This window comes from Oncorhynchus kisutch, linkage group LG3, assembly GCF_002021735.2.
Source record: "Oncorhynchus kisutch isolate 150728-3 linkage group LG3, Okis_V2, whole genome shotgun sequence".
Lineage (NCBI taxonomy): Eukaryota > Metazoa > Chordata > Actinopteri > Salmoniformes > Salmonidae > Oncorhynchus > Oncorhynchus kisutch.
The window spans coordinates 20137314-20163719 of record NC_034176.2 but is presented as its reverse complement, the minus strand read 5'-3'; the positions used below and the strand labels follow the sequence as shown (position 1 = coordinate 20163719).

Below are 26406 nucleotides of genomic sequence, written 5' to 3'. Positions count from 1 at the left end.
AAACTCAGTTTTGCACAATTCCTGACATTTAATCAGAGTAAAAATTCCCTGTCTTAGGTCAGTTAGGATCACCACTTTATTTTAAGAATGTGAAATGTCAGAATAATAGTAGAGAGAATGATTTATTTCAGCTTTTATTTCTTTCATCACATTCCCAGTGGGTCAAAGGTTTACATACACTCAATTAGTATTTGGTAGCATTGCCTTTAAATTGTTTAACTTGGGTCAAACATTTCGGGTAGCCTTCCACAAGCTTCCCACAATAAGTTGGGTGAATTTTGGCTCATTCCTCCTGACAGAGCTGGTGTAGCTGAGTCAGGTTTGTTGGCCTCCTTGGTCGCACAAGCTTTTTCAGTTCTGACCACACATTTTCTATGGGATTGAGGTAAGGGCTTTGTGATGGCCACTCCAATACGTTGACTTGTCCTTAAGCCATTTTGCCCCAACTTTGGAAGTATGCTTGGGGTCATTGTCCATTTGGAAGACCCATTTGCGACCAAGCTTTAACTTCCTGACTGATGTCTTGAGATGTTGCTTCAATAAATTCACAGAATTGTCCTTCCTCATGAAACCATCTATTTTGTGAAGTGCACCAGTCCCTCCTGCAGCAAAGCACCCCGACAACATGATGCTGCCACCCCCGTGCTTCATGGTTGGGATGGTGTTGTTCGGCTTGAAGCCTCCCCCTTTTTCCTCCAAACATAACGATGGTCATTATGGCCAAACAGTTCTATTTTTGTTTCATCAGACAAGAGGATATTTCTCCAAAAAGTATGATCTTTGTCCCCATGTGCAGTTGCAAACTGTAGTCTGGCTTTTTTTGTGGCGGTTTTGGAGCAGTGGCTTCTTCCTTGCTGAGTGGCCTTTCAGGTTATGTCAATATAGGAGTTGTTTGTGGATATAGATCTGATTTGAACTTTTCACAGCAAAGTACGTTCATCTCTAGGAGACAGAACGCGTCTCCTTCCTGAGCGGTATGACGGCTGGGTGGTCCCATGGTGTTTTTCCTTGCGTACTATTGTTTGTACAGATGAACATGGTACCTTCAGGCGTTTGGAAATTGAATTGCTCCCAAGGATGAACCACACGTGTGGGGGTCTACAATTGTTTTTCTGTGGTCTTGGCTGATTTCTTTTGATTTTTCCATGATGTCAAGCTAGGAGGCATTGAGTTTGAAGGTAGGCCTTGAAATACATCCACAGATACACCTCCAATTTACAAATTATGTCAATTAGCCTATCAGAAGCTCCTAAAGCCTTGGCACCATTTTCTGGAATTTTCCAAGCTGTTTAAAGGCACAGTCAACATAGTGTATGTAAACTTCTGACCCACTGGAATTGTGATACAGTGAATTATAAGTGAAATAATCTGTCTGTAAACAATTGTTGGAAAAATGACCTGTGTCATGCACAAAGTAGATGTCCTAACCGACTTGCCAAAACTATAGTTTGTTAACAAGACATTTGTGGAGTGGTTGAAAAACGTGTTTTAAGGACTCCAACCTAAGTGTATGTAAACTTCCGACTTCTACTGTATCTGTGTGTGTGTGTGTGTGTGTGTGTGTGTGTGTGTGTGTGTGTGTGTGTGTGTGTGTGTGTGTGTGTGTGTGTGTGTGTGTGTGTGTGTGTGTGTGTGTGTGTGTGTGTGTGTGTGTGTGTGTTTGCATGCGGGCACACATTTGTGTCTCTGTTTGTGGAATCTGGACATCTTTCCCTTTCGCCTTTCAAACCAAGTCAGTAGGGTTATTAACTCACATGGACTGGGACTGGGAAAGGTGGAGTCTACTGTGGACTATATTGCATGCCTGAACAGGACAGAACCAAGTGTCTAGGCCTGCTCTATGTCAACTCACTATCAGAGCTCTCAGGCTGCTTTGATACTCATAAAGGTTCCATGCTTTCTAACATACAGAACATACAGAAACCCTTGAGAGGGGGGGGGGGCTGGAATAGTATAGGTGTCATTGATTGAGTGGGTGTGTGACAGAGAGAGAGGCAGAGAGAGCAAGACAGAGAGACAGAGCGAGAGAGACAGACAGAGACAGAGAGAGAGAGACAGAGCGAGAGAGAGAGAGACAGACAGAGCGAAAGACAGAAAGACAGAGAGACAGAGACAGACAGAGAGAGACAGACAGAGAGAGAGGCAGAGAGAGCAAGACAGACAGAGAGAGACAGAGCGAGAGACAGACAGACAGAGAGACAGACAGACAGAGAGACAGAGACAGACAGAGACAGAGAGAGTTTATTTTCTATTTCACTTGCTTTGTCAATGTTAACATTTTTTCCATACCAATATTCAGCCAATGAGAGAGAGATATTAATGTTTAGTTTTTTTCCCTTCTGTACTTGAACTATTTGCACATCATTACAACACTGTATATAGCCATAATATGACATTTGAAATGTCTCTATTCCTTTGGAACTTTTGTGAGTGTAATGTTTACTGTTCATTTTATTGTTTATTCCACTTTTATTTATTATCTATTTCACTTGCTTTGGCAATGTAAACAAATGTTTCTCATGCCAATGAAGTCCCTTAAATTGAAATTGAGAGAGAGAGATGAGCAATTCTTCATGGCTGACAGATTGAACAGCAGGTTCTACTACAAGGGAACTCTCCATTATGTCTCCTCCTGTTATGTCACAGTAGCTGCAGTACAGTATATGTCTCCGTGACATCACAATACCTCTCCCCCTCCAACCATGCCATGTCTCTGTGACATCCATCACATCTCACCTTCCATTCTGTACAGAATATCACCCTATGTGAAATCACAATACCTAACAGACATGCCATGTGTCTCAAAGAAGCAATACCCCTGAAATACCCCCCCCCCCCCTTCTTTTCTGTGTCACAAACCCCACCTCACATTTACCATGTCACATGCCACGTCTGTATGACATCATAATACTCCCTCCCCATATCTCACTGTCTCTGTATTTGCTGGCTGATATCTTTAGTTGTTTATCTGACATGTTTAGTTGTGGCCAAAGGCAAGACACACTGTCAGCACCACAGTGTCTCTCCTTCTCCATCTCCTCTGCTTTCTACACATGGATTATTTACCAAAGACACTCATCTCTGGCCTCCCTAATAGCCATCTAGACCAAGCCCGTCTGCTGTGTCTAAAGGGATACAGTTTATGTCAAATTAATGTCAAAAGTTGACATTTTGGCATTTAAGCTAATCCTTATCCTAACCCTTTTCCTAACCTTAAACTATTTCTCCTGGCCTGCTATGTTAATTCTCCTAACCTGGTGCACAAGTTCTCCTAACCTGCTACGAAAAGTAAATTCTGACATAAGCTGTATACCATCTAGTCAATACCCCCTTCTGTTGTGGTTACTGTTCTGATGACCCTGCCATGGAGATGTGTATTAATAACCATCACCTGTGACTCAGAGATGTCCTATGGCAAGTCAGTTGACTGGGTTTATAGCCTAACTACAGCAGGGGTTCTCAACCCTTTTGGGACTGGGGACCCCTTTTGTGATAGAAAATTCATCAGGGACGCCCTCATAATCAGAACACAACTTGTGTGTGTGAAGAAAATTGCCTAAAAGTAGTTTTACTATAACACCTGCAGTTGAGGGCTGGACGAACCAAGTCTCTGGCCTGGGAAAATAACATTTAAAAGTCCTCCCTCTTGGCATGAGAGAGAACGTTTTCAAGCAAATATCCTGCAGTTCTACACATTTTGTTATAGGGCAGAGATGTTTTTTATTGTTGCAGTTTTAAAGGTAATATTTTGCCATGACACAGATAGAGAACTTTGCAGTTTTAAAGCTTAAATTACAATGCATTTATGTAAAAAAATAAAAAATTATTAAAACACATTTTGGGGCAATAGTATGGAGTTGACAAATTGATTATTTGTGGAGGAGTGTGGATACCAATATCCCTGTGAGCCTCCCAGGCCCATGTTGCCCAGGGTTAAGAACATAAATTGTAGATTAATAACATCACACTGTATTACACACTTTAAACTTATTCCACAGATTCTTTGGCCAAAAGCAATTTAATATGTTGTTTAATCAGCACATTTTTCCCTCTTGTCCTCTTTGTTCGCCTAGTTTGCATTCAGTGTTCTCCCATTCATTTATATGTAGCACACATGTACACACTGTATCCTGGTTGTCACGTGCATTATTATCAGTTATGCTTGGTAGTGCAGTGTGTGACATCAGGATAATAACTGACTCATGGGACACACATACAATACAGAGACTAACTCTTAATGAGAGCAGTGTGTGTTGTGTATCTGAGTCCAGGTTTATAATTGGAAAGGAGGATACCTAGCCAGTTGCACAACTGAATGCATTCAACAGAAATGTATCTTCCGCATTTAACCCAACCCCTCTGAATCAGAGCCGGCTCAGAGATTCGAACAAGCAACATTTTGGTTATTGTCCCAATGCTCTAACCGCTAGGCTACCTGCCACCCTTATTCAACGTGGTGTTAGTGTGGGGAAAACGTCATTTATCAGTCACTTAGTGTGATAGCAACTGGGGAGGGTTCAGCGCTGCTTTAACAACTATGACATAGAGACAGAAGGGGAGAGAGAGGGAGAGGGTGCAGAGAGCGGCCAGAAAGAGACAAACAGGACCGAAAGAGAGAAAGAAGACAGGAAGCTGGGTACAGCGTAATGAGGACAATATGTGTTCCCTTCACTCACTAATTAGGCACCAGTCCAAACTGGCACATTTTTCATCCAAAGGTCAGAGCAGTTAGACCCTACGTGGCTGTCTGCCTCCCAGACCCTGCCTTTCAGCCACGCAGGCCCTGCCTCTTAAGGTATCGCTGTCTCATTACCACTAAGGCCTCTCAGCCTCTCTGCCTCTCTGTCTCCTAGGCCCTGCCTCTCTGTCTCCTAGACCTGCTTCTCTGCCTCTCTGTCTCCTAGGACCTGCCTCTCTGCTTCTCTGTCTCCGAGGCCCTACCTCTCTCTCTCTCTCTCTCTCTCTGTCTCCCAGGCCCTGCCTCTCTCTCTCTGTCTCCCAGGCCCTGCCTCTCGCTCTCTCTCTCTGTCTCCCAGGCCCTGCCTCTCGCTCTCTCTCTGTCTCCCAGGCCCTGCCTCTCTCTCTCTCTCTGTCTCTCTCGCTCTCTATCTCCCAGGCCCTGCCTCTCTATCTGTCTATCTCTCTGGCTACCAGGCCATGCCTAAGGCATTGGCGGTCACAAAATTTCGTCAGCCGGTGATTGTCAAGCAAATAACTGTCGGTCTCACGGTAATTGAGTGTTAATGAACATAAACACATTTAGCATCTCCTGGCTTCCGGATGCATATCATCCTTTATCGGTGTAATGAGGTCTGTGTGTAGCTTGTGTAGAGGAGTCAGGTGCAGGACAGCAGATATGAGTAAATAAACGTAATTTACTCAAAAATAGACAAATACTATACTAAATACTATTGTCCAGTGAGGGAGGAAGACCCGTCAGGAAGTACACCGACAGGTGCGACCATGGCCGTTGTGGAACGGGTAGGGGTTGTAACTTCCCTCTGGGCAGGTGCCTGGGAGCCTTGCACTGGGCGCACACAGAGCAAGAGGAAACATAAACCCTCATGTCCTTGGCCAAGGTGGACCACCAGTACTTCCCACTGAGGCAATGCACCGTCTGACCGATGCCAGGATGACCAGAGGAGGGTGACGTGTGGGCCCAATAGATCAAACGGTCGCGAAAAGCAGACGGAATGTACAGGCGCCCAGCTGGACACTGGGGGGGAGTGGGCTTTGTGCGTAACTCCCGCTCAATGTCCGCGTCCAGCTCCCACACCACAGGGGCCACCAGGCAGGAGTCCGGAAGTATGGGATTGTGATCCATGGACCGCTCCTCTGTGTCATACATCTGGGACAGCGTGTCTGCCTTAGCGAACCTGGTCTGTAGGACAGAGTGAAAACAAAACGGGTAAAAACATGCCCCACCTTGCCTTGAACCCTCGCCGCCCGGATGTACTCCAGATTGTGGTGGTCAGTCCAGATGAAAAAAGGGTGTTTAGCCCCCTCAAGCCAATGTCTCCATGCCTTCAGAGCCTTGACAACAGCCAACAGCTCCCGGTCCCCCACATCATAGTTTCGCTCCGCCGGGATGAGCTTCTTCGAAAAGAAGGCACAGGGGCGGAGCTTCGGTGGCGTGCCTGAGCGCTGAGAGAGCAAGGCTCCTATCCCACCTCCACTATGAACGCCAAAGAGGCATCAGGATGGGCCAGCACGGGAGCCGAGGTAAACAGAGCCTTCAAGTGACCAAAAGCCCTGTCCGCCTCAGCCGACCACTGCAGCCGCACCGGTCCCCCCTTCAGCAGTGAGGTAATGGGAGCAGCTACCTCACCAAAACCCCGGATAAACCTCCGGTAGTAGTTGGCAAACCCTAGAAACCTCTGCACTTCCTTTACCGTGGTGGGAGTCGGCCAATTATGCACGGCTGAAATGCGGTCACTCTCCATCTCCACCCCTGAAGTGGAAATGCGGTACCCTAGGAAGGAGACGGACTGTTGGAAGAACAGACATTTCTCAGCCTTGACGTACAGGTCATGCTCCAACAGTCGACCAAGCACCCTGCACACCGGGGACACATGCTCGGCGCATGTAGCGGAGTATATCAGAATGTCGTCGATCTACACTACTACACCCTGCCTGTGCAGGTCACGGAAAATCTCATCAACAAAGGCCTGGAAGACTGATGGAGCATTCATCAACCCGTACGGCATGACGAGGTACTCATAGGGCCCTGAGGTGGTACTAAATGCCGTCTTCCACTCGTCCCCCTCCCGGATATGCACCAGGTTGTAAGCGCTCCTGAGATCCAATTTTGTGAAGAAGCGCGCCCCGTGCATTGACTCGATCGCACTGGCGATGAGAGGCAGCGGGTAGCTGTACCTCACAGTGATCTGGTTGATACCCCGATAGTCAATAAACGGGCCCAGACCTCCATCCTTCTTCTTCACTTAAAATAAACTCGAGGAGGCAGGTGAAGTGGAGGGCCGAATGTATCCCTGCCCCAGGGATTCGGAGACATATGTTTCCATAGCCGCCGTCTCCTCCTGTGACAGAGGATACACGTGACTCATGGGAAGGCTGCGTCTACCAGGAGATTTATCGCACAATCCCCCCCGTCGATGGGGTGGTAATTGAGTCGCCTTCTTCTTAGGGAAGGCGAGAGCCAAACCGGCATATTCTGAGTGGATGAGCACGTTGGAGACCTGGTCTGGACTTTCCACCGTAGTCGCACCGATGGAAACCCCCACACACCTCCCTGAGCACTTTCGTGACCACCCCTTGAGAGCCCTCTGTTGCCACGAAATAGTGGGGTCATGACAGGCCAACCAGGGTAGACCCAGCACCACAGGAAACACAGGAGAATCAATAAGGAAGAGACTGATTCTCTCCTTGTGACCCTCCTGCGTAACCATGCTTAGTGGTGCGGTGGCCTCTCTAATCAGCCCTGACCCTAATGGTCGACTATCTAGGGTGTGCACGGGGAAAGCCATATCCACAGGAACAAGGGGAATCCCTAAACTACGGGCAAATGCACGGTCAATAAAATTCCCAGCTGCGCCTGAATCTACGAGCGCCTTATGCTGGGAATACGGGGAAAACTCAGGAAATGTAATAAACACATGTGAGCAACAGGGGGCTCTGGGTGAGCCTGGTGACGACTCACCTGGGGTGGCACGATAGTGCCCTGCCTGCTGCCTCGACTCCCTGAGGAACCCCCCCAGCACCGACCAGTTATGTGCCCTCTGCGGCCACAGATGGTGCAGGGAATGGCCCCTCCTCCGGCCGCCCTAAGTGCAGCACCTCCCAGCTCACTGGCATCCGGCAGCCGTCCCATCATACTCTCTCGGGAGCACAAGCCGAGTCCCGCTGGGACTGGGTGAAGGAGGGGTGGACAGTGGGTCCTGCTGTAGTGGGGCTGGTGGAGACGACCTCATTACAGAATTACTCACCAAGAAGTCAGCAGGAGCAGACGCCCTCCCTATGGCGATAGAGCAGCACGCGTCCAGCAGCACGCGACCATATTGCAACGTCTGGGCACCGCCATGGATCACCGCCATGGATCGCCTCCTCCTCTCTCATTGGGAAAGAGAATGAGGCGATCCATGGCGGTGATCCAGGGCGGTGATCCATGGCGGTGCCCAGACATTGCAATATGGTCGCGTGCTGCTGGACGCGTGCTGCTCTATCGCCATAGGGAGGGCGTCTGCTCCTGCTGACTCCATTCTTGGTGAGTAATTCTGTAATGAGGTCTGTGTGTAGCTTGTGTAGTGGAGTCAGGCGCAGGACAGCAGATATGAGTAAATAAACAGAATTTACTCAAAAATGGACAAATACAACACAATAAAGCGAGCCCACATAACGGACCGTATTACATAAAAACAGTTACTCACAAACAAACATGGGGGAACAGAGGGTTAAATAATGAACAAGTAATTGGGGAATTGAAATCAGGTGTGTAAGACAAAGACAAAACAAATGGAAAATGAAAAGTGGATCGGCGATGGCTAGAAGGCCGGTGACGTTGACCGCCGAACGCCGCCCGAACAGGGAGAGGGACCGACTTTGGCGGGAAGTCGTGACAATCTGTGCTGTGGTACTGCATAGTAACAAACATAGTCATCTACGACTTAGGAAACATGTTGTTATATAACATGTACATTAAATGAGACTACAATTTGAAATAATTACAACTTCTTTTGAATGTAAACATGCAACAGAAGTGGTTGCCTTATTATCTATGCAAAAAGTGCACTGTGAACCATTGTACATGGTCCTTGAATGATTATTTTTTATAAAATAGGGTGTATGTTTTCTGGAGAACAAAAGAGTTTAACCAAAATATTAATCTGAATGCACAGAACGTCACTGTGGGCCATGCAATATTCATGTTGAGTCACTGTAGGCCATGCAATATTTATGTTGAGTCACTGTGGGCCATGCAATATTCATGTTGAGTCACTGTGGGCCATGCAATATTCATGTTGAGTCACTGTGGGCCATACAATATTCATGTTGAGTCACTGTGGGCCATGCAATATTCATCTTGAGTCACCGTGGGCCATGCAACATTCATGTATAAGTCACTGTGGGCCGTGCAATATTCATGTATAAGTCACTGTGGGCCATGCAATATTCATGTTGAGTCACTGTGGGCCATACAATATTCATGTTGAGTCACTGTGGGCCATGCAACATTCATGTATAAGTCACTGTGGGCCATGCAATATTCATGTATAAGTCACTGTGGGCCATGCAATATTCATGTATAAGTCACTGTGGGCCATGCAATATTCATGTATAAGTCACTGTGGGCCATGCAATATTCATGTATAAAGTCACTGTGGGCCATGCAATATTCATGTATAAGTCACTGTGGGCCTTGCTCTGCATTAATGAGAGAAATTACAATTTCTGTATCCTGCCAATGCTTTGAACTTTGGCACAAGTGGTGTGAGAGCCACTCGGAGACACTGGTGCAGGTGTTCATTGGTGAGCCTGGTGCGGTGTTTGTTTGTAATAAAGTTCATTGTGGAGAAGGCTGATTCACAGCTGTATGTGGAGCCAAACATGGTCAGGATGTATGGTGCCAAAAGGGACATCAGCTGCAGGCACCATCATTCCCCAGAAAGTTACAGGGTCACAATCACCAGCCTGCTCCTTCAAATACACATTTTCTTGCAGCTTAATCAACTCCATTTGCTGTGATGTAACATCTACCCATCTGAAGATCTGTTTTGCTTCTTCTGACAACCTTGTCACATTTGTGACCAAGAAGGGTTTCTGGATGATCAGCAACAGTTCTCTTCCAACAAAGCGAGCCTTGAAGTTATCCATAAGCTTCTGGATGAAATCAACATGGTTGGGAACATCTTTGTCTCCCTGCGTTTGCACCAAAAGATCAGAGAAGTGGACAAGTTCTCCCTGGAGATCATTCTTGGACTGCTGTTATCATATCACACACTGTGTTGTCCCGTCCCTGCAGCTTAACATTCAGTTTATTAAGGTGTGATGTAATGTCTGTCAAAAATGCAATTGTTTCCATCTTCTCCTCATCTTCCGAAAACCAAGTTGCCTTTTCACCCTTTTGCTCTGATAAGAAAGCTTTGATGGCCTCCTGAATGGCCCAAAAGCGTTCCAAAACCCTGCCTTTGCTGAGCCATCTGACATTGTTGTGCTGTAGTAAGTCATCAAAACTGGCATTGACCTCTATCAGAATGCCTCATAGCAGGCGGTGTTGTAGGGATGATGTTGCTCTCAAAACGTTGATCAGTTTCATCATCATTGTTATGACCTCCAACCCAGAAGCCAGCCGCTCCGGGCGTCGGAGGAAACACCTGGCGACCTGGTTAGCGTGCACTGCGCCCAGCCCGCCACAGGAGCTAGTGCGTGATGAGACAAGGATATCCCTACCGGCCAAGCCCGCCACAGGAGCTAGTGCGTGATGAGACAAGGATATCCCTACCGGCCAAGCCCTCCCTAACCCGCTGGGCCAATTGTGCGTCGCCCCATGGACCTCCCGGTCGCGGCAGAGCCAGGACTCAAACCCAGAGTCTCTGGTTGCACAGCTAGCACTGCGATGCAGAGCCCTAGACCGCTGCGCCACCCAGGAGGCCCTGTTCAGGGGATGCTTCTGATCGAATTTACTATGCCTGGTGTCATAATGGCACTTAACATTGCCACTTTTCACGAGAGCTACGGACTCACTGCATATCAGACACATTGGTTTTGTGTTAGTTGCGGAGAGAATGAATAAATACTGTTCCGTCCACTCGTCTTTGAATGAATATATGGTTTTCAGAGTCAACTTTTCTTTTTTAAGAACAATCCATATTAACAAAGATACTGGTAACTAAGCTCCTTCTATCTGTAATATTTGCATAGATGTCAGCGTGATTCGAGGGACAATAGAGTGATGAGTACCAGGCACTTAGCAAGTTTGGTAGGCTATTAACGACCATCAGCGAAACTCAAGCTACTATATTTGCAGATGATACTACAATTTATGCAGCAAGACAATCGGTTCAACAGGTACAGCAAGCTTTGCAAGGAGATTTGGAGATTATCAGGAAATGGGTTTGCCAAAACAAACTTGCTTTTAAACACCAAGAAAACCAAAGTTATGTTGGTCTGTTCAACTAGGAAAAGGCCAAAACAGCATGGGATACAATTATGTATGGGAGGAATACAAATTGAAGAAGTGGCAGAAACCAAACTACTGGGAGTGCAGCTAGACAACTGCTTATCATGGTCGTCTCAAATAACTAATCTATGTAAAAAAAAATATTAAAACAGCATGCATAATCAGAAGGATAGCTAAATATTTACCAGGGAAAATCCTTCAGCAAATAACACAGGCATTGGTTGAGAGTCAAGTGAACTATTGTTCGGTGGTCTGGGGAAATGCATCATCTAGTGAAGTTAGGAGGCTGCAGAATGCACAGAATAAAGCAGCAAGGATTGTTTTAAGGCGGAGATATGGTTCTTCTGTTGCAGTCATGCGCAGTGTTCTTGGTTGGTCATCAATCGACAAGATAATTAAAAAAAACATGCTTATTTTATAATATACATCATTTAAAACAGCCAAGTTCTATTCACAATGGTATTCAGTTGGTAAGAGACAGACATTCCGTAAATACTAGGAATAGATTGTCCACCATCTATGCGTTATCCAGACAGAAAAAAGAAATAGGCAAAATAACATTTCGATTTAGAGCAATAAAGAAATGGAATAAATTAACTGAGCAAACTAGAAACCTTTCAATATATAAGTTTAAACATTATTTAAAAACAATTTAAATATAGTATATAGAAATGTTGTGGGACTATAGTAGATGAAGAATCAATATTTTTTAGGATTGAGTATTTATTGGGTCATTATGCTAGTCTATTATGTATGTTTGTAATAGTGTGTTATATGTGAAAGTGTGTTATAAATGGTATTTTAATGTTAAGGACTCTTGGAAGATTAGTCCAAATGGGGACTAAAAGAGATCCTAATAAAATAAAATAAAAATCAAATCAAATCAGCAGCATCAGAGATTGGAGAAGCTTAATTTCCATGACTAAATGGTCACATGGAATTTGACTGCCTTCGTAACTAGTGACTGCCGGTGTGGCAGTAATATGGTCACCACAACAGCCCTAGCTATGCCTCTCAGCCACTCTGCCTCTCAGGCTCTGCCTCCCAGGCCCTGCCTTTCAGCCTCTCTCTCTCCCAGGCCCCGCCTCTCAGGTTCTGCCTCCCAAACCTTGCCTCTCTGTCTCTCTGTCTCGTAGGCCCTGCCTCTCAGCCTCTCTGTCTCCAGGCCCTGCCTCTCAGCCTCTCTGTCTCCCAGGTCCTGCCTCTCAGGCCCTGCCTCCCGGGCCCCTCATCCCCTCTGCCTCCCAGGTCCTGTCTCTCAGCCTCACTGATCAATTAGGGTCACTAACTAGTTTGGAACTCTTCTCACCTCGTTGTCTAGGTCTTAATTGGATACAAATTGAAAGGAGAAAACAAAAACACTCTGTCCTCCATGGAAGGAGTTTGACACCCCTTGCTCTAAGGCCTACAGTATCTGCCTCTCTATCCTTTGCTTCCTAGGCCCTGTCTCTCTGCCTCCAAAGTGCTTTGCAGACACCAACTGGAATATCGCAGAGTACCCTGCCGAATACACCACTTATCCCTTTAGTCAAAGCAGCTAGTGCCTTCATAACAACAAAATAAACAAACATTATCAACATGCAAAGAGCAAACCTCTATAACACCATAAGCATCCATAAAAACGTATTTACATGCAACATAAATTATTATTCCATTAGATTACAGTTAACAAAATGCTTAATCCAGTATAAATTAACGTATCCAAATTATTATACAAGATTTAAAAATTCTATAGCTCAACGGCAGAGTCATGTCTGAAGAGTAAAACTACTAATGGCCCAATAATTTATGCCTTCTGGGAAAAATAGTACAGTTTGAGAACAGAAAGTTCTGACAGAAAGTGATGCGGGCGCCGGAGATAAGAGTGGGGGAGTAGTGGGTCTGGGTAGGGCTGATGTAGGTAATGTTTGTATTTGTATGTGCATGTTTTGTATTGTTTATCAAATATTTTTAAACATCTTGTAAAAATGAAATAATAATAATAATGATGAATACAAAAATATATTAGAAAACAATGATTTTTATTGTTAAACGTGACTCTGTAAACATAGTGTCGGCTAGCTAGCTAGAGTGGGAAAGTTAGCTGGTCCGGCTGTTGGACGTACTGCTGACGTTTCACCACACAGACTACGTTCATGCAATGTTACTGTTTACTGCATTGTTGAGTTTAGAGCAAGAAAGGCATTTCACTCTATTTGTGCACGTGACGTTAAAACTTGAAACTGAAACTTGAATTTCGCCCCCCCCATCATTAAGTTAATGGTTTATATTTGGGATCATGTTTTACAGCTCTGCCATTATTAGCACTTTATTAGATTAAAAATATATATTTGACATGTGTAAAGTCCACACAGAGGGCCAGAGATAATTACAGAAACCTGTGATAATCTGAAGTACCCAAAAAGGCCACTAGAACATGTCACCTGATAACATTTGATTTTTTCCTTGAAAGTTACCAAAATGCAGATAGTTTACTGGTAAACTTCAAAAGTATACCCTCTCTGTGCAACCCTACCCAGGGGGAACATAGTGTAGGCAGCAGGCCCTGATACACAGAAGGTTGGTGGCACCTTCATTTGGGGGGACTGGCTCGTGGTAATGGCTGGAAAGGAATGAGTGGAATGTTATCTAATACATCAAGTGCATGGTTACCATGTATTTGACCCCAGTCCATTTACACAGCTCCAGACATTATTATGAGCTGTCCTCCCCTCAGCAGCCTCCACTCTACTATTGTGAATGTCTGTGTGTCTGAATGACCCTGGTATTATGAAAGGAGCAGGAAGATGGGAGAAAAGACTTAAATGATACACCACAGTGGAATCGCCGTCAGTGCTGTATATGAATATGTGACTTGATTGCAGTAATTTTTCGTTAGTGGCATTTTAATAAGCTTGCTGAACCAGAATTCTGACTGGGTCAGAATCAGCTGACCCAGTCCACTCAGCTCACACTGTTCCCTTCACCACACACACAAGCACGCATGCACGGAAGCACACACGTTATCACCACAGCTTTTCTCACCACATAGCTGACAGTGGTGATTACGATGATGATGATGTGTCTGGTGCTACACGGAGGGGGATCACTTCAACTGGAGGATTAGGTTTAGTTACCCAGGTAACAGGTCAGGTAACCCTGGGTGACAGGTGTAATCCCTGGAGTGAGGATCATCTGGGGGGACACTAAGGAGCGGTGACATCACAGTGGGATTACGTCATTGTCCCAGGTGGTGGCGGTGACCCAATGAGTCAATGTCTTTATCAGAGCTGTGTTACTCACCAATACAGCTGCAGTACTGGCCTGAGATACAGTTGCCACATGAAGGCTTTTGGATATCTGAGAGAATGTTTAGAATCCTAAATAACCTGCCCAGTGTTCTTTAAAGTAGAAATGAACAAAAAGCCAATCAGACATCCAGTGTTTCAAACAGCCACATTGGTTAATGATTATGTCTAATGTTTCTTCTCTCTCTCTGGTTGTTGTGTGACAGTTTCGATGTGGACAACGGCACATCGTCGGGGCGCAGCCCACTGGACCCCATGGCCAGCCCGGGGTCTGGGCTCATACTGCAGGGTAACTTTGTCCACAGTCAGCGGAGAGAGTCCTTCCTCTACCGCTCCGACTCAGACTATGACCTGTCACCCAAGTCCATGTCCAGAAACTCCTCCATCGCCAGTGACATGTGAGTGTTTCTTTCTCCAGCTGCCTCTCTGTTCACACTCAGTCTCACACTCTCTCTCTTGTTCTATTTCAGTCGATCATAGCTCACCTATTGCCGCCCCCCATCCACACACACACATTATCTTTCTACACATGCATTACTATTTATCTCACTGAAGAGATGGAGTGTTTTCATAGGGGTTATTTGATAGTTGTCTGTCAGTGTGCTTGTTGTCCCTCCCCAGGCCACTGTTTGATTGAGGTGTCACGTCTGTATTGTAAGCCTGTTTCCCTCAGCAGTAGGGGAAAGCAAATCTTACACTTGTAGGACAGCTGGCTGTAGTTCCCTGAGTGTGAACCTTGAGAATGTAAAGGCCTTGCATTCTTCAGTTAGTTTGGTGATCACATTAGAAGGCTCTATTTTTAGCTATGTATTGTCCTAAATTGCTTCACTTACTACAACAACTATAGATTGCCTTTGGGTCACCAACTTACTCATTATCCCCAAGGTGACCAAATCAATACACACACGTCTAAGGTTTCCAATGTGCTTCAGTTTAATTTCTACCTCTCTTCTAGCTTTAGTAACGGACACACATGTAACTTGAACAGTGAACACAGAGACAGAGACAGAGAGAGACACAGACACAGACAGAGACACAGAGATTAGTTACCATTGAAGTATATTAGTATAGAGCTGTGTAACCATCAACCATCTGCCCCTTACCAAGATGACTATCCAGTTACGCTCAAACAGGAAATGATGTATTGACTGGAGACAGTGTATCTCCATTCAGTCTGTAGTAAGGCAGTAACCATATCCCTCCTGTCTCTCCCTGTCACTAGGTATGAGTCCCAAATGGTACCCTATTCCCCATGTAGTGCACTACTATTGTTTACCCACATAGGGCTCTTGTCAAAAGTAGTGCAGTGTGTGGAGAATAGGCTGCCATTCTGGACGCACCCTATGATAGTGGCTGAATAACCCTGCCTTAGCCTAACCCACCTATCAGAATACCACACTAAAATCACCCTGCCTCTCTAAATGGTATTGATCACAAGCCAGCTCCTCGCCAGGCTCTATGTTACATGATGTTCATACTGAGTCCCTTTACTTTTCCCAGTTGACACATCCAGACCGACTTACATGAGCAATTAGGGTTAAGTGCCTTGCTCAAGGGCACATCAACATATTTTTCACCTAGTTAGCGCAGGGATTCAAACCAGCAACCTTTTGGTTAGTGGCCCAACACTCTTAACCACAAGGCTACTATTTTTTTTATTGGTATTTTTATTTTTATTTTGTCACATACAGTACACCGGATAGGTGCAGTGAAGTATGTTGTTTTACAAGATCAACCATAGTAGTTACTCTGGAGGCCAACTGTTACTCTGGGGGCCAACTGTTACTCTGGAGGCCAACTGTTACTCTGGGGGCCAACTGTTACTCTGGGGGCCAACTGTTACTCTGGGGGCCAACTGTTACTCTGGAGGCCAACTGTTACTCTGGGGGCCAACTGTTACTCTGAGGGCCAACTGTTACTCTGAGGGCCAACTGTTACCCTGAGGGCCAACTGTTACTCTGGGGCTTATCATTGATGTACAGTAAAATTAGAAACCAATGTTTTTGCTATCTAACACTGACATGAATCCCAAACACAGTATATTGGACTAAATGACTTTGTTTTCTAGGGAAACAAACATAGGGAACATAGATGTCTCTAAGGAAATAATTTACTGACAGAATCTTATTGAAATTTCTTTGGTGCCTCTATGTAAACAGTTCTGTCTGCAGATAAAAAATAAATAAATCCTGCCGGGTACTAGCTAACACAAACCAGTGTTAGGGGCTGGGGGAGGGAAGACAGGAGGAGAGGGAAGCTGGAATGCAACCTCTAACCTAATCTCTCTCTCTCTCCCTCCCTCCCTCCCCTCTCTCTCAATTCAATTTAAGGGGCTTTATTGGCATGTGAAACATCTCTCTATCTCTCTCCCTATCTCTCTTTCGCTTGTCCTCTTTTTCTAGCTCTGTAAAAGTATTTTCCCCTTTACTGAAAAGGTACGATATAGAAGAATGTTATGGAGAAATAGAGGATTGAGACGCCTCTGTAATAGTTAACTAGTTTACTTCTATGACCATAACTACTACTGCTGCTAATGAAATGCCAGTGATACAATAGTGTACACAACCTTGGAACAGGTGATTTTTCTTCATGTCTATTTCTTCCTCCCATTCCCCGCCCTTTCTTTCTCTAAGTTCAGAGGGCAGTGTTTGTGGCACATTCCACCCTAGTCTCCTAGGATGACAGGGCATGATGCCACCCCCTTACTTTGTGCCCTCAGACTTGTGACAGCACAGGAAGTGGGTGGGGATTGGGGGATAAAGTGAGGAGGGGTTGGGGGGATTGCACACTGTTTTACACCCACAGGAATCTAGGGAGACAGTCATTTAGAAGGAGAGGAGGAAAGAGTTTTCTTGCGGTCATTGTGACCAGTGTCACAATTTAGGAGCTGCCATGCGAGTCATAGGCAGGTTTTTCAGAGAACCGGGGGGGTCCACTCTATTGGCATGTTCCTGGCTCGTGGTAAAAAGTGAAAGTGCATAGAGTCAATGAAGAAGCAGATATGTTTATTGATATATCCATAATATAGCCTAGTAGACTTGCCATATATCCATGCTACACGTACTGCCATAACATGGCTGGAGTCATTTCCTCTTTGTCACAGAGCGGGCTGGAGTCATTTCCTCTTTGTCACCAAGCGGGCTGGAGTCATTTCCTCTTTGTCACCGAGCGGGCTGGAGTCCTTTCCTCTTTGTCACCGAGCGGGCTGGAGTCATTTCCTCTTTGTCACTGAGCGGGCTGGAGTCATTTCCTCTTTGTCACCGAGCGGGCTGGAGTCATTTCCTCTTTGTCACCGAGCGGGCTGGAGTCATTTCCTCTTTGTCACCGAGCGGGCTGGAGTCATTTCCTCTTTGTCACCGAGCGGGCTGGAGTCATTTCCTCTTTGTCACCGAGCGGGCGGAAATGTGGACATTTGTCATGAACATTTGTGATAAACATTGTCATGTTTAGATCTGTGTATAAAAGTGTGTCCAGGTGTGTCAAAAAATCTAATGTAACCTCTCTTTATCTTGTTCTCTTTTTGCAGTCATGGCGACGATATGATTGTAACACCATTTGCACAGGTGAGCAATGGCACATATGCTAAACAAGTTGTATTGGGTTGTTTTGCTGCCTTATTCCTTGGGGAAACCACAGTAGAGTATGTTATCATGATATTGTGCAATAGACACAGGCCCATTGTTCAATCACTGTTCAAATGTGTGAGATTATTTTGAGGGTTTTAATGTTAATCTGTCCTGATCTCCTTCAGGTTCTGGCCAGTCTAAGAACTGTACGAAATCATTTTGCTGCATTAAGCAATTGTTCACAAGACAGAGCGTCCAACAAGTAAGTCCTCAGAAGCATTCAGTGTATACACAATGAATCTGTATTTACTGCTGTGTAGTAGTCGAAAGCAAGGCACCCAAATAACCCATTTATTGCCAAATATTACTGTTGTTTTTCTTTTTTGGGACTATATATGTATTTATATGATGATATCGCAAAATGTCTCCTGCTATGGTGTTTTGTTAAAAATGGCTTCAGTATTCCCCATAACATCTCCCTTTGGTCTGCGCGCTATACCGCCAGGCACTTGCTGCATTTACACAATGTGGTGGAGAAGATGTGAATGTCACTCCTTTGCTGTAGTTCTCCCCCTACTGTTCTTGACTGGGACTACAACAACACTCAGTAAAAGTGCCCCCCCTGCCATATTGCTCCAGTTCAACGTGAGATCTGTGATGAATGAGGACTGATTCAGCTGAACAGGGAACGTTGCAGTATATTGACCTCTGTTAGTGAGACAAAGAGGGGGGAAAAGAGAGGGGGAAGATAGATAGGAGGAGTTCGATAGGGGAGAGATAGGAGGATAGGGCAGTAGTGTTGTTTTGGGAGGAGATGTATCAATGTGTGTTTTGTTTCTCCCCACACCAGGAGATCACCCATGTGTAATCCACCACCCATCACCAAGACCACCTTCACAGGTACGCTGATAGTCTTTAAGTGTGGTCTTTGTGTATGTTAGTGTGTGTGAGTGTGTGTGTGTGTGTGTACTGTATGAATATGTTGATACAATTGAAAGGAGGGAGAGAAAATGCTCTACCATTCTACAGCAATATTGTCCATTCTATTAGCTGTGGAAAAGGCAAGAGGCCTTGATGATGGTGTCATCGCATTCTGATATGACAGATGGGGGATGGGAACTGTCAGACCAGAGACGGAGGATGATGACACAGACATCCTTTAGGGGGAGCCAAACAATAGGACACTGGATAAAAGCCATCCATGTTTAGAATAGATACGCCTCTAGCTACAGTATAGCACAATGGGAACCAAAAACCATATAGGCTGCAGGACAGTGGTTAGCAACCCTGGTACAGTACGACCAGCAGGACTGTTTGACTTGTGGTTCATCTGTCTGTCTGTCTGCCTGCCTGCCTGCCTGCCTGCCTGCCTGCCTGCCTGCCTGCCTGCCTGCCTGCCTGCCTGCCTGCCTGCCTGCCTGTCTGCCTGCCTGCCTGTCTGTCTGTCTGTCTGTCTGTCACTCAGCCTTTTGTGTAAAGGCTTCTGTGCCCAAGTGCTGTCAGGCGCCATGCTCCATCTCCTGACTGATAGCTCATAGCCAGTCCCTACATTCCACACAGCCCTATGGGATCCTGCTAGCATCATGTCGCTACATTCCACACAGCCCTATAGGATCCTGCTAGCATCAGGTCGCTGCTGTACGTCTGTGGCTGTGTTTAGCATGACAGTGTGGCCCCTCACCTTTAACTACCCACTGTAGCAGTGACCTGGGTATACAGTGATAGGAGGTCAGTAGAATGACATCTAAATCAGTGTGTCTAACTAACACACCATGAAAGGGACCGGGAATTCACAAGCAATGTACTTAATTACCCAGCGCCAACCAACAGAACAGTGAAATGACAATATCAAATTAGCTTTCATATTGTACTGTTATCTATAAGATACAGATTGTGGGTAGCCTTTGTCAAAGAGGAGAGGAGAGTCGTCCACTTTTTCTTCAGCATAGGGCTTCTCTCTCAGGTGTTTTTAGGGAGAGGCGACAGGGAGAGGCGACAGGGATAGAAGCCCAGTGGACCAGAAGAGATCTGTTCTTGAAGGGCTCCTCTCCTTGCCCTCTAGCACTATGTACGGCTGGCAGTTTGGCAGGGTGAGCAGCCAACCGTGGTAGTAGGTCCCATGTTCTGTTAGTTGGTCCTGTAGTAGGGCCTATACTCTGTTAGTTATTCCCATACTCTGTTAGTAGGTCCCATACTCTGGTAGTAGGACCCATACTCTGGTAGTAGGACCCATACTCTGATAGTAGGTCCCATACTCTGTTAGTAGGTCCCATACTCTTGTTAGTTATTCCCATACTCTGTTAGTAGGTCCCATACTCTGTTAGTAGGTCCCATACTCTGTTAGTTATTCCCATACTCTGTTAGTAGGTCCCATACTCTGTTAGTAGGTCCCATACTCTTGTTAGTTATTCCCATACTCTGGTAGTAGGACCCATACTCTGATAGTAGGTCCCATACTCTGTTAGTAGGTCCCATACTCTGTTAGTAGGTCCCATACTCTGTTAGTTATTCCCATACTCTGCTAGTAGGTCCCATACTCTGTTAGTAGGTCCCATACTTTGTTAGTAGGTCCCATACTCTGTTAGTAGGTCCCATACTCTGTTAGTAGGTCCCATACTCTGTTAGTTATTCACATACTCTGTTAGTAGGTCCCATACTCTGTTAGTAGGTCCCATACTCTTGTTAGTTATTCCTATACTCTGGTAGTAGGACCCATACTCTGATAGTAGGTCCCATACTCTGTTAGTAGGTCCCATACTCTGTTAGTAGGTCCCATACTCTGTTAGTTATTCCCATACTCTGCTAGTAGGTCCCATACTCTGTTAGTAGGTCCCATACTCTGTTAGTAGGTCCCATACTCTGTTAGTTATTCACATACTCTGTTAGTAGGTCCCATACTCTGTTAGTAGGTCCCATACTCTGTTAGTAGGTATTGTAGTAGGTCCCATACTCTGGTAGTAGGTCCCATTCTCTGGTAGTAGATATTGTAGTAGGTCCCATACTCTGTTAGTAGGTCCTGTAGTAGGAACCATACTCTGGTAGTAGGTCCCATGCTCTGTTAGTAGGTCCCATACTCTGGTAATAGGTCATGTAGTAGGAACAATACTCTGGTAGTAGGTCATGTAGTAGGACCCATACTCTGGTAGTAGGTCCTGTAGTAGGTCCCATACTCTGATAGTAGGTCCTGTAGTATGTCTCATACTCTGGTAGTAGGTCCCATGCTCTGTTAGTAGGTCCCATACTCTGTTAGTAGGTATTGTAGTAGGTCCCATACTCTGGTAGTAGGTCCCATTCTCTGGTAGTAGATATTGTAGTAGGTCCCATACTCTGTGAGTAGGTCCTGTAGTAGGAACCATACTCTGGTAGTAGGTCCCATACTCTGGTAGTAGGACCCATACTCTGGTAGTAGGACCCATACTCTGATAGTAGGTCCCATACTCTGTTAGTAGGTCCCATACTCTTGTTAGTTATTCCCATACTCTGTTAGTAGGTCCCATAATCTGTTAGTAGGTCCCATACTCTGTTAGTTATTCCCATACTCTGTTAGTAGGTCCCATACTCTGTTAGTAGGTCCCATACTCTTGTTAGTTATTCCCATACTCTGGTAGTAGGACCCATACTCTGATAGTAGGTCCCATACTCTGTTAGTAGGTCCCATACTCTGTTAGTAGGTCCCATACTCTGTTAGTTATTCCCATACTCTGCTAGTAGTTCCCATACTCTGTTAGTAGGTCCCATACTCTGTTAGTTATTCCCATACTCTGTTAGTAGGTCCCATACTCTGGTAGTAGGACCCATACTCTGGTAGTAGGACCCATACTCTGATAGTAGGTCCCATACTCTGTTAGTAGGTCCCATACTCTTGTTAGTTATTCCCATACTCTGTTAGTAGGTCCCATACTCTGTTAGTAGGTCCCATACTCTGTTAGTTATTCCCATACTCTGTTAGTAGGTCCCATACTCTGTTAGTAGGTCCCATACTCTTGTTAGTTATTCCCATACTCTGGTAGTAGGACCCATACTCTGATAGTAGGTCCCATACTCTGTTAGTAGGTCCCATACTCTGTTAGTAGGTCCCATACTCTGTTAGTTATTCCCATACTCTGCTAGTAGGTCCCATACTCTGTTAGTAGGTCCCATACTTTGTTAGTAGGTCCCATACTCTGTTAGTAGGTCCCATACTCTGTTAGTAGGTCCCATACTCTGTTAGTTATTCACATACTCTGTTAGTAGGTCCCATACTCTGTTAGTAGGTCCCATACTCTTGTTAGTTATTCCTATACTCTGGTAGTAGGACCCATACTCTGCTAGTAGGTCCCATACTCTGTTAGTAGGTCCCATACTCTGTTAGTAGGTCCCATACTCTGTTAGTTATTCACATACTCTGTTAGTAGGTCCCATACTCTGTTAGTAGGTCCCATACTCTGTTAGTAGGTATTGTAGTAGGTCCCATACTCTGGTAGTAGGTCCCATTCTCTGGTAGTAGATATTGTAGTAGGTCCCATACTCTGTTAGTAGGTCCTGTAGTAGGAACCATACTCTGGTAGTAGGTCCCATGCTCTGTTAGTAGGTCCCATACTCTGGTAATAGGTCATGTAGTAGGAACAATACTCTGGTAGTAGGTCATGTAGTAGGACCCATACTCTGGTAGTAGGTCCTGTAGTAGGTCCCATACTCTGATAGTAGGTCCTGTAGTATGTCTCATACTCTGGTAGTAGGTCCCATGCTCTGTTAGTAGGTCCCATACTCTGTTAGTAGGTATTGTAGTAGGTCCCATACTCTGGTAGTAGGTCCCATTCTCTGGTAGTAGATATTGTAGTAGGTCCCATACTCTGTGAGTAGGTCCTGTAGTAGGAACCATACTCTGGTAGTAGGTCCCATACTCTGGTAGTAGGACCCATACTCTGGTAGTAGGACCCATACTCTGATAGTAGGTCCCATACTCTGTTAGTAGGTCCCATACTCTTGTTAGTTATTCCCATACTCTGTTAGTAGGTCCCATACTCTGTTAGTAGGTCCCATACTCTGTTAGTTATTCCCATACTCTGTTAGTAGGTCCCATACTCTGTTAGTAGGTCCCATACTCTTGTTAGTTATTCCCATACTCTGGTAGTAGGACCCATACTCTGATAGTAGGTCCCATACTCTGTTAGTAGGTCCCATACTCTGTTAGTAGGTCCCATACTCTGTTAGTTATTCCCATACTCTGCTAGTAGTTCCCATACTCTGTTAGTAGGTCCCATACTCTGTTAGTAGGTCCCATACTCTGGTAGTAGGTCCCATACTCTGTTAGTAGGTCCCATACTCTGTTAGTTATTCACATACTCTGTTAGTAGGTCCCATACTCTGTTAGTAGGTCCCATACTCTGTTAGTAGGTATTGTAGTAGGTCCCATACTCTGGTAGTAGGTCCCATTCTCTGGTAGTAGATCTTGTAGTAGGTCCCATACTCTGTTAGTAGGTCCTGTAGTAGGAACCATACTCTGGTAGTAGGTCCCATGCTCTGTTAGTAGGTCCCATACTCTGTTAGTAGGTATTGTAGTAGGTCCCATACTCTGGTAGTAGGTCCCATTCTCTGGTAGTAGATATTGTAGTAGGTCCCATACTCTGTTAGTAGGTCCTGTAGTAGGAACCATACTCTGGTAGTAGGTCCCATGCTCTGTTAGTAGGTTATGTAGTAGGAAGCATACTCTGTTAGTAGGTCCCATACTGTGGTAATAGGTCATGTAGTAGGAACAATACTCTGGTAGTAGGTCATGTAGTAGGACCCATACTCTGGTAGTAGGTCCTGTAGTAGGTCCCATACTCTGGTAGTAGGTCCCATACTCTGGTAATAGGCCATGTAGTAGGAACAATACTCTGGTAGTAGGTCATGTAGTAGGTCCCATACTCTGTTAGTAGGTTGTGTAGTAGGTCCCATACTCTGGTAGTAGGTCATGTAGTAGGCCCCATACTCTGTTAGTAGGTCCTGTAGTATGTCCCATACTCTGGTAATCGGTCATGTAGTAGGTCCCATACTCTGGTAGTAGGTCCCATACTCTGGTAGTAGGTCATGTAGTAGGTCCCATACTCTGATAGTAGGTCCCATACTATGTTAGTAGGTCCCATACTCTGTTAGTAGGTCCCATACTCTGTTAGTAGGTATTGTAGGTGGTCCCATACTCTGGCAGTAAGTCCCATTCTCTGGTAGTAGATCTTGTAGTAGGTCCCATACTCTGTTAGTAGGTCCTGTAGTAGGAACCATACTCTGGTAGTAGGTCCCATGCTCTGTTAGTAGGTCCCATACTCTGTTAGTAGATCCTGTAGTAGGAACCATACTCTGGTAGTAGGGCCCATACTCTGTTAGTAGGTACCATACTCTGGTAGTAGATCATGTAGTTGGACCCATACTCTGGTAGTAGGTCATGTAGTAGGACCCATACTCTGGAGGTAGGTCGTGTAGTAGGTCCCATACTCTGGTAGTAGGTCATGTAGTAGGTCCCATGCTCTGTTAGTAGGTCATGTAGTTGGTCCCATACTCTGTTAATAGGTCATGTTGTAGGTCCCATACTCTGTCAATAGGTCCCATACTCTGATAGTATGTCCCATTGTCTCACACAACACTCTCCTATCTACCCTGGAACATGCGTAGAACACAGTGTATGATGAATTGATGACATTGCACTATATTTAGATCTGATCAGAGTGCATCCATTATGGGCTATAAAAGAGACCTTGAGTCATCAGCTTGATTGTTTGAGTGTATTGACTACTTGTAATTCATGCAGAGGTCTGTGCTGGCCAGGCAGTGCCATCCTGTTGAGACAGACAATAAGGAGGTGATTTATAACAGTCTAAATGGGACATAGAGAGGCCAGTGGGGCATTAGACGAGCCCTGCCATGAGTCCCACATGACATTTAGGCTGGTCTCTTCCACATTTGTCCCCATCCCTTCCATCTCTATCTCTTAGTTTATCAGACATCCATCGATTGGTTGGTGTTTGAAGATGGCTAATTTTAGAGCGGGCTAAGAATAGACTGATGAGCAGAATAGACCAATGAGGAGTGATGTAGGTTTATGAACTCTGAGCTCTGAGAGACAATAGTGCTGGTCTAGTAGTAAGCCACCTGCTGTGATCCAGACTAGGTGGTGAGGGAGTAAAAACAGTTGACATTTTATTCATTGTGATCTGATGTGCTTCACTTAATAGGGACAGACTGCATCCTGGATAATTGCATTGTTGTTATCATAGTAGTTATAGAAGAACAACATAGTATAAGGGACAAAGTATTGCCATGTAATAATAATATCATTTTTTAGCATATCTCAACTCTCCCTGAGACACCCTCTGCGAGTGGGGTCACAGCCTTGGTCTGCCATTATCAATGGCAACCCTGGGAGGGTTAAGTGCCTTGCTCAAGGGCACATAAACAGATGTTTCACCTTGTCGACTCTGGGATTCCAACTGATGACCTTTCAGTTACTAGGCCCGTCGCTAACCACTAGGCTACCTGCCGCCCGGTGTATCTCTCGAAGAGTTTCCTTCTAGTTTTATATCTTTAAGATTGGACATCAGATATAATGGAATCAAACCAAACACAATGATGATGATGGTTATGATAATTATGATTTCCAAAGCAATGACAACATACATTAGTTTAGAACAGCAACATGTCCCTGATGGCGGTATGTACAGCATTACCCTTCTCCCACTTCCAGCTCCAGTGTTCCTATCTGCTCCGGTCCAGGGTTTGGCAGCAGCCTGCCATCTGTGCAGCAGAGTAGTCTCTCGTGCACTGGTGTCTGATGTCGCACTAGGCATGAGAAGAATGTCATTGACGTCAGTGCAGTCCCTGTCAGAGAGAGTGGCACCCCACCCACTGATACCAAATCAGAAAGGGAGAGAGATAATGAGAGAGGGATATCGAGAGAGGGAGAGGAAGAATGATACACAGAGGGAGAGGGGGGGAAAGGAAAAGGATGAGGAGGAGGAGGAGGAGAGGCAGAGAAATGTAAAAGAGAGGGTGAGGGAGGGGGCAAAGAGGAAAAAGTAATGCAATGCCGATGTTTGTGAGGGTTGTGAGTTATGTTGGGAATATTACTGTACATGTGGCACACACATACGCACACACACTCCATTGCCCTCCACACTGCCTTTTCCCACCTTGACAAAATGAATGCATTGCTTGCTGTTTGGGGTTTTAGGCTGGGTTTCTGTACAGCACTTTGAGATATCAGCTGATGTACGAAGGGCTATATAAATAAATTTGATTTGATTTGATTTGAATACCTACATGAAAATGCTGATCATTGACTACAGCTCAGCATGCAACACCATAGTGCCCTATGGTGAGGGTTAAGTGCCGGGCCTACTCCAGGTGGTGAGGGTAAGCAACAACACATGCGCCACACTGACCCTCAACACAGGGCCCCTCA

The 26406-nt window shown here is 45.3% G+C and overlaps 1 protein-coding gene across 2 annotated transcripts in view; it reads left to right on the top strand.

Moving 5' to 3' along the window:
- Window positions 1-26406, top strand: part of LOC109876984 (cAMP-specific 3',5'-cyclic phosphodiesterase 4D-like) — a 58816-nt gene that overhangs the window by 10895 nt on the left and 21515 nt on the right. For both annotated transcript variants that reach the window (XM_020469312.2, XM_020469317.2), the window contains exons 2-5: window positions 14631-14822; window positions 17951-17987; window positions 18176-18252; window positions 18841-18890. In XM_020469312.2, coding sequence (XP_020324901.1) covers window positions 14631-14822; window positions 17951-17987; window positions 18176-18252; window positions 18841-18890 — 356 coding nt within the window. The remainder of the gene's footprint in view (window positions 1-14630; window positions 14823-17950; window positions 17988-18175; window positions 18253-18840; window positions 18891-26406) is intronic.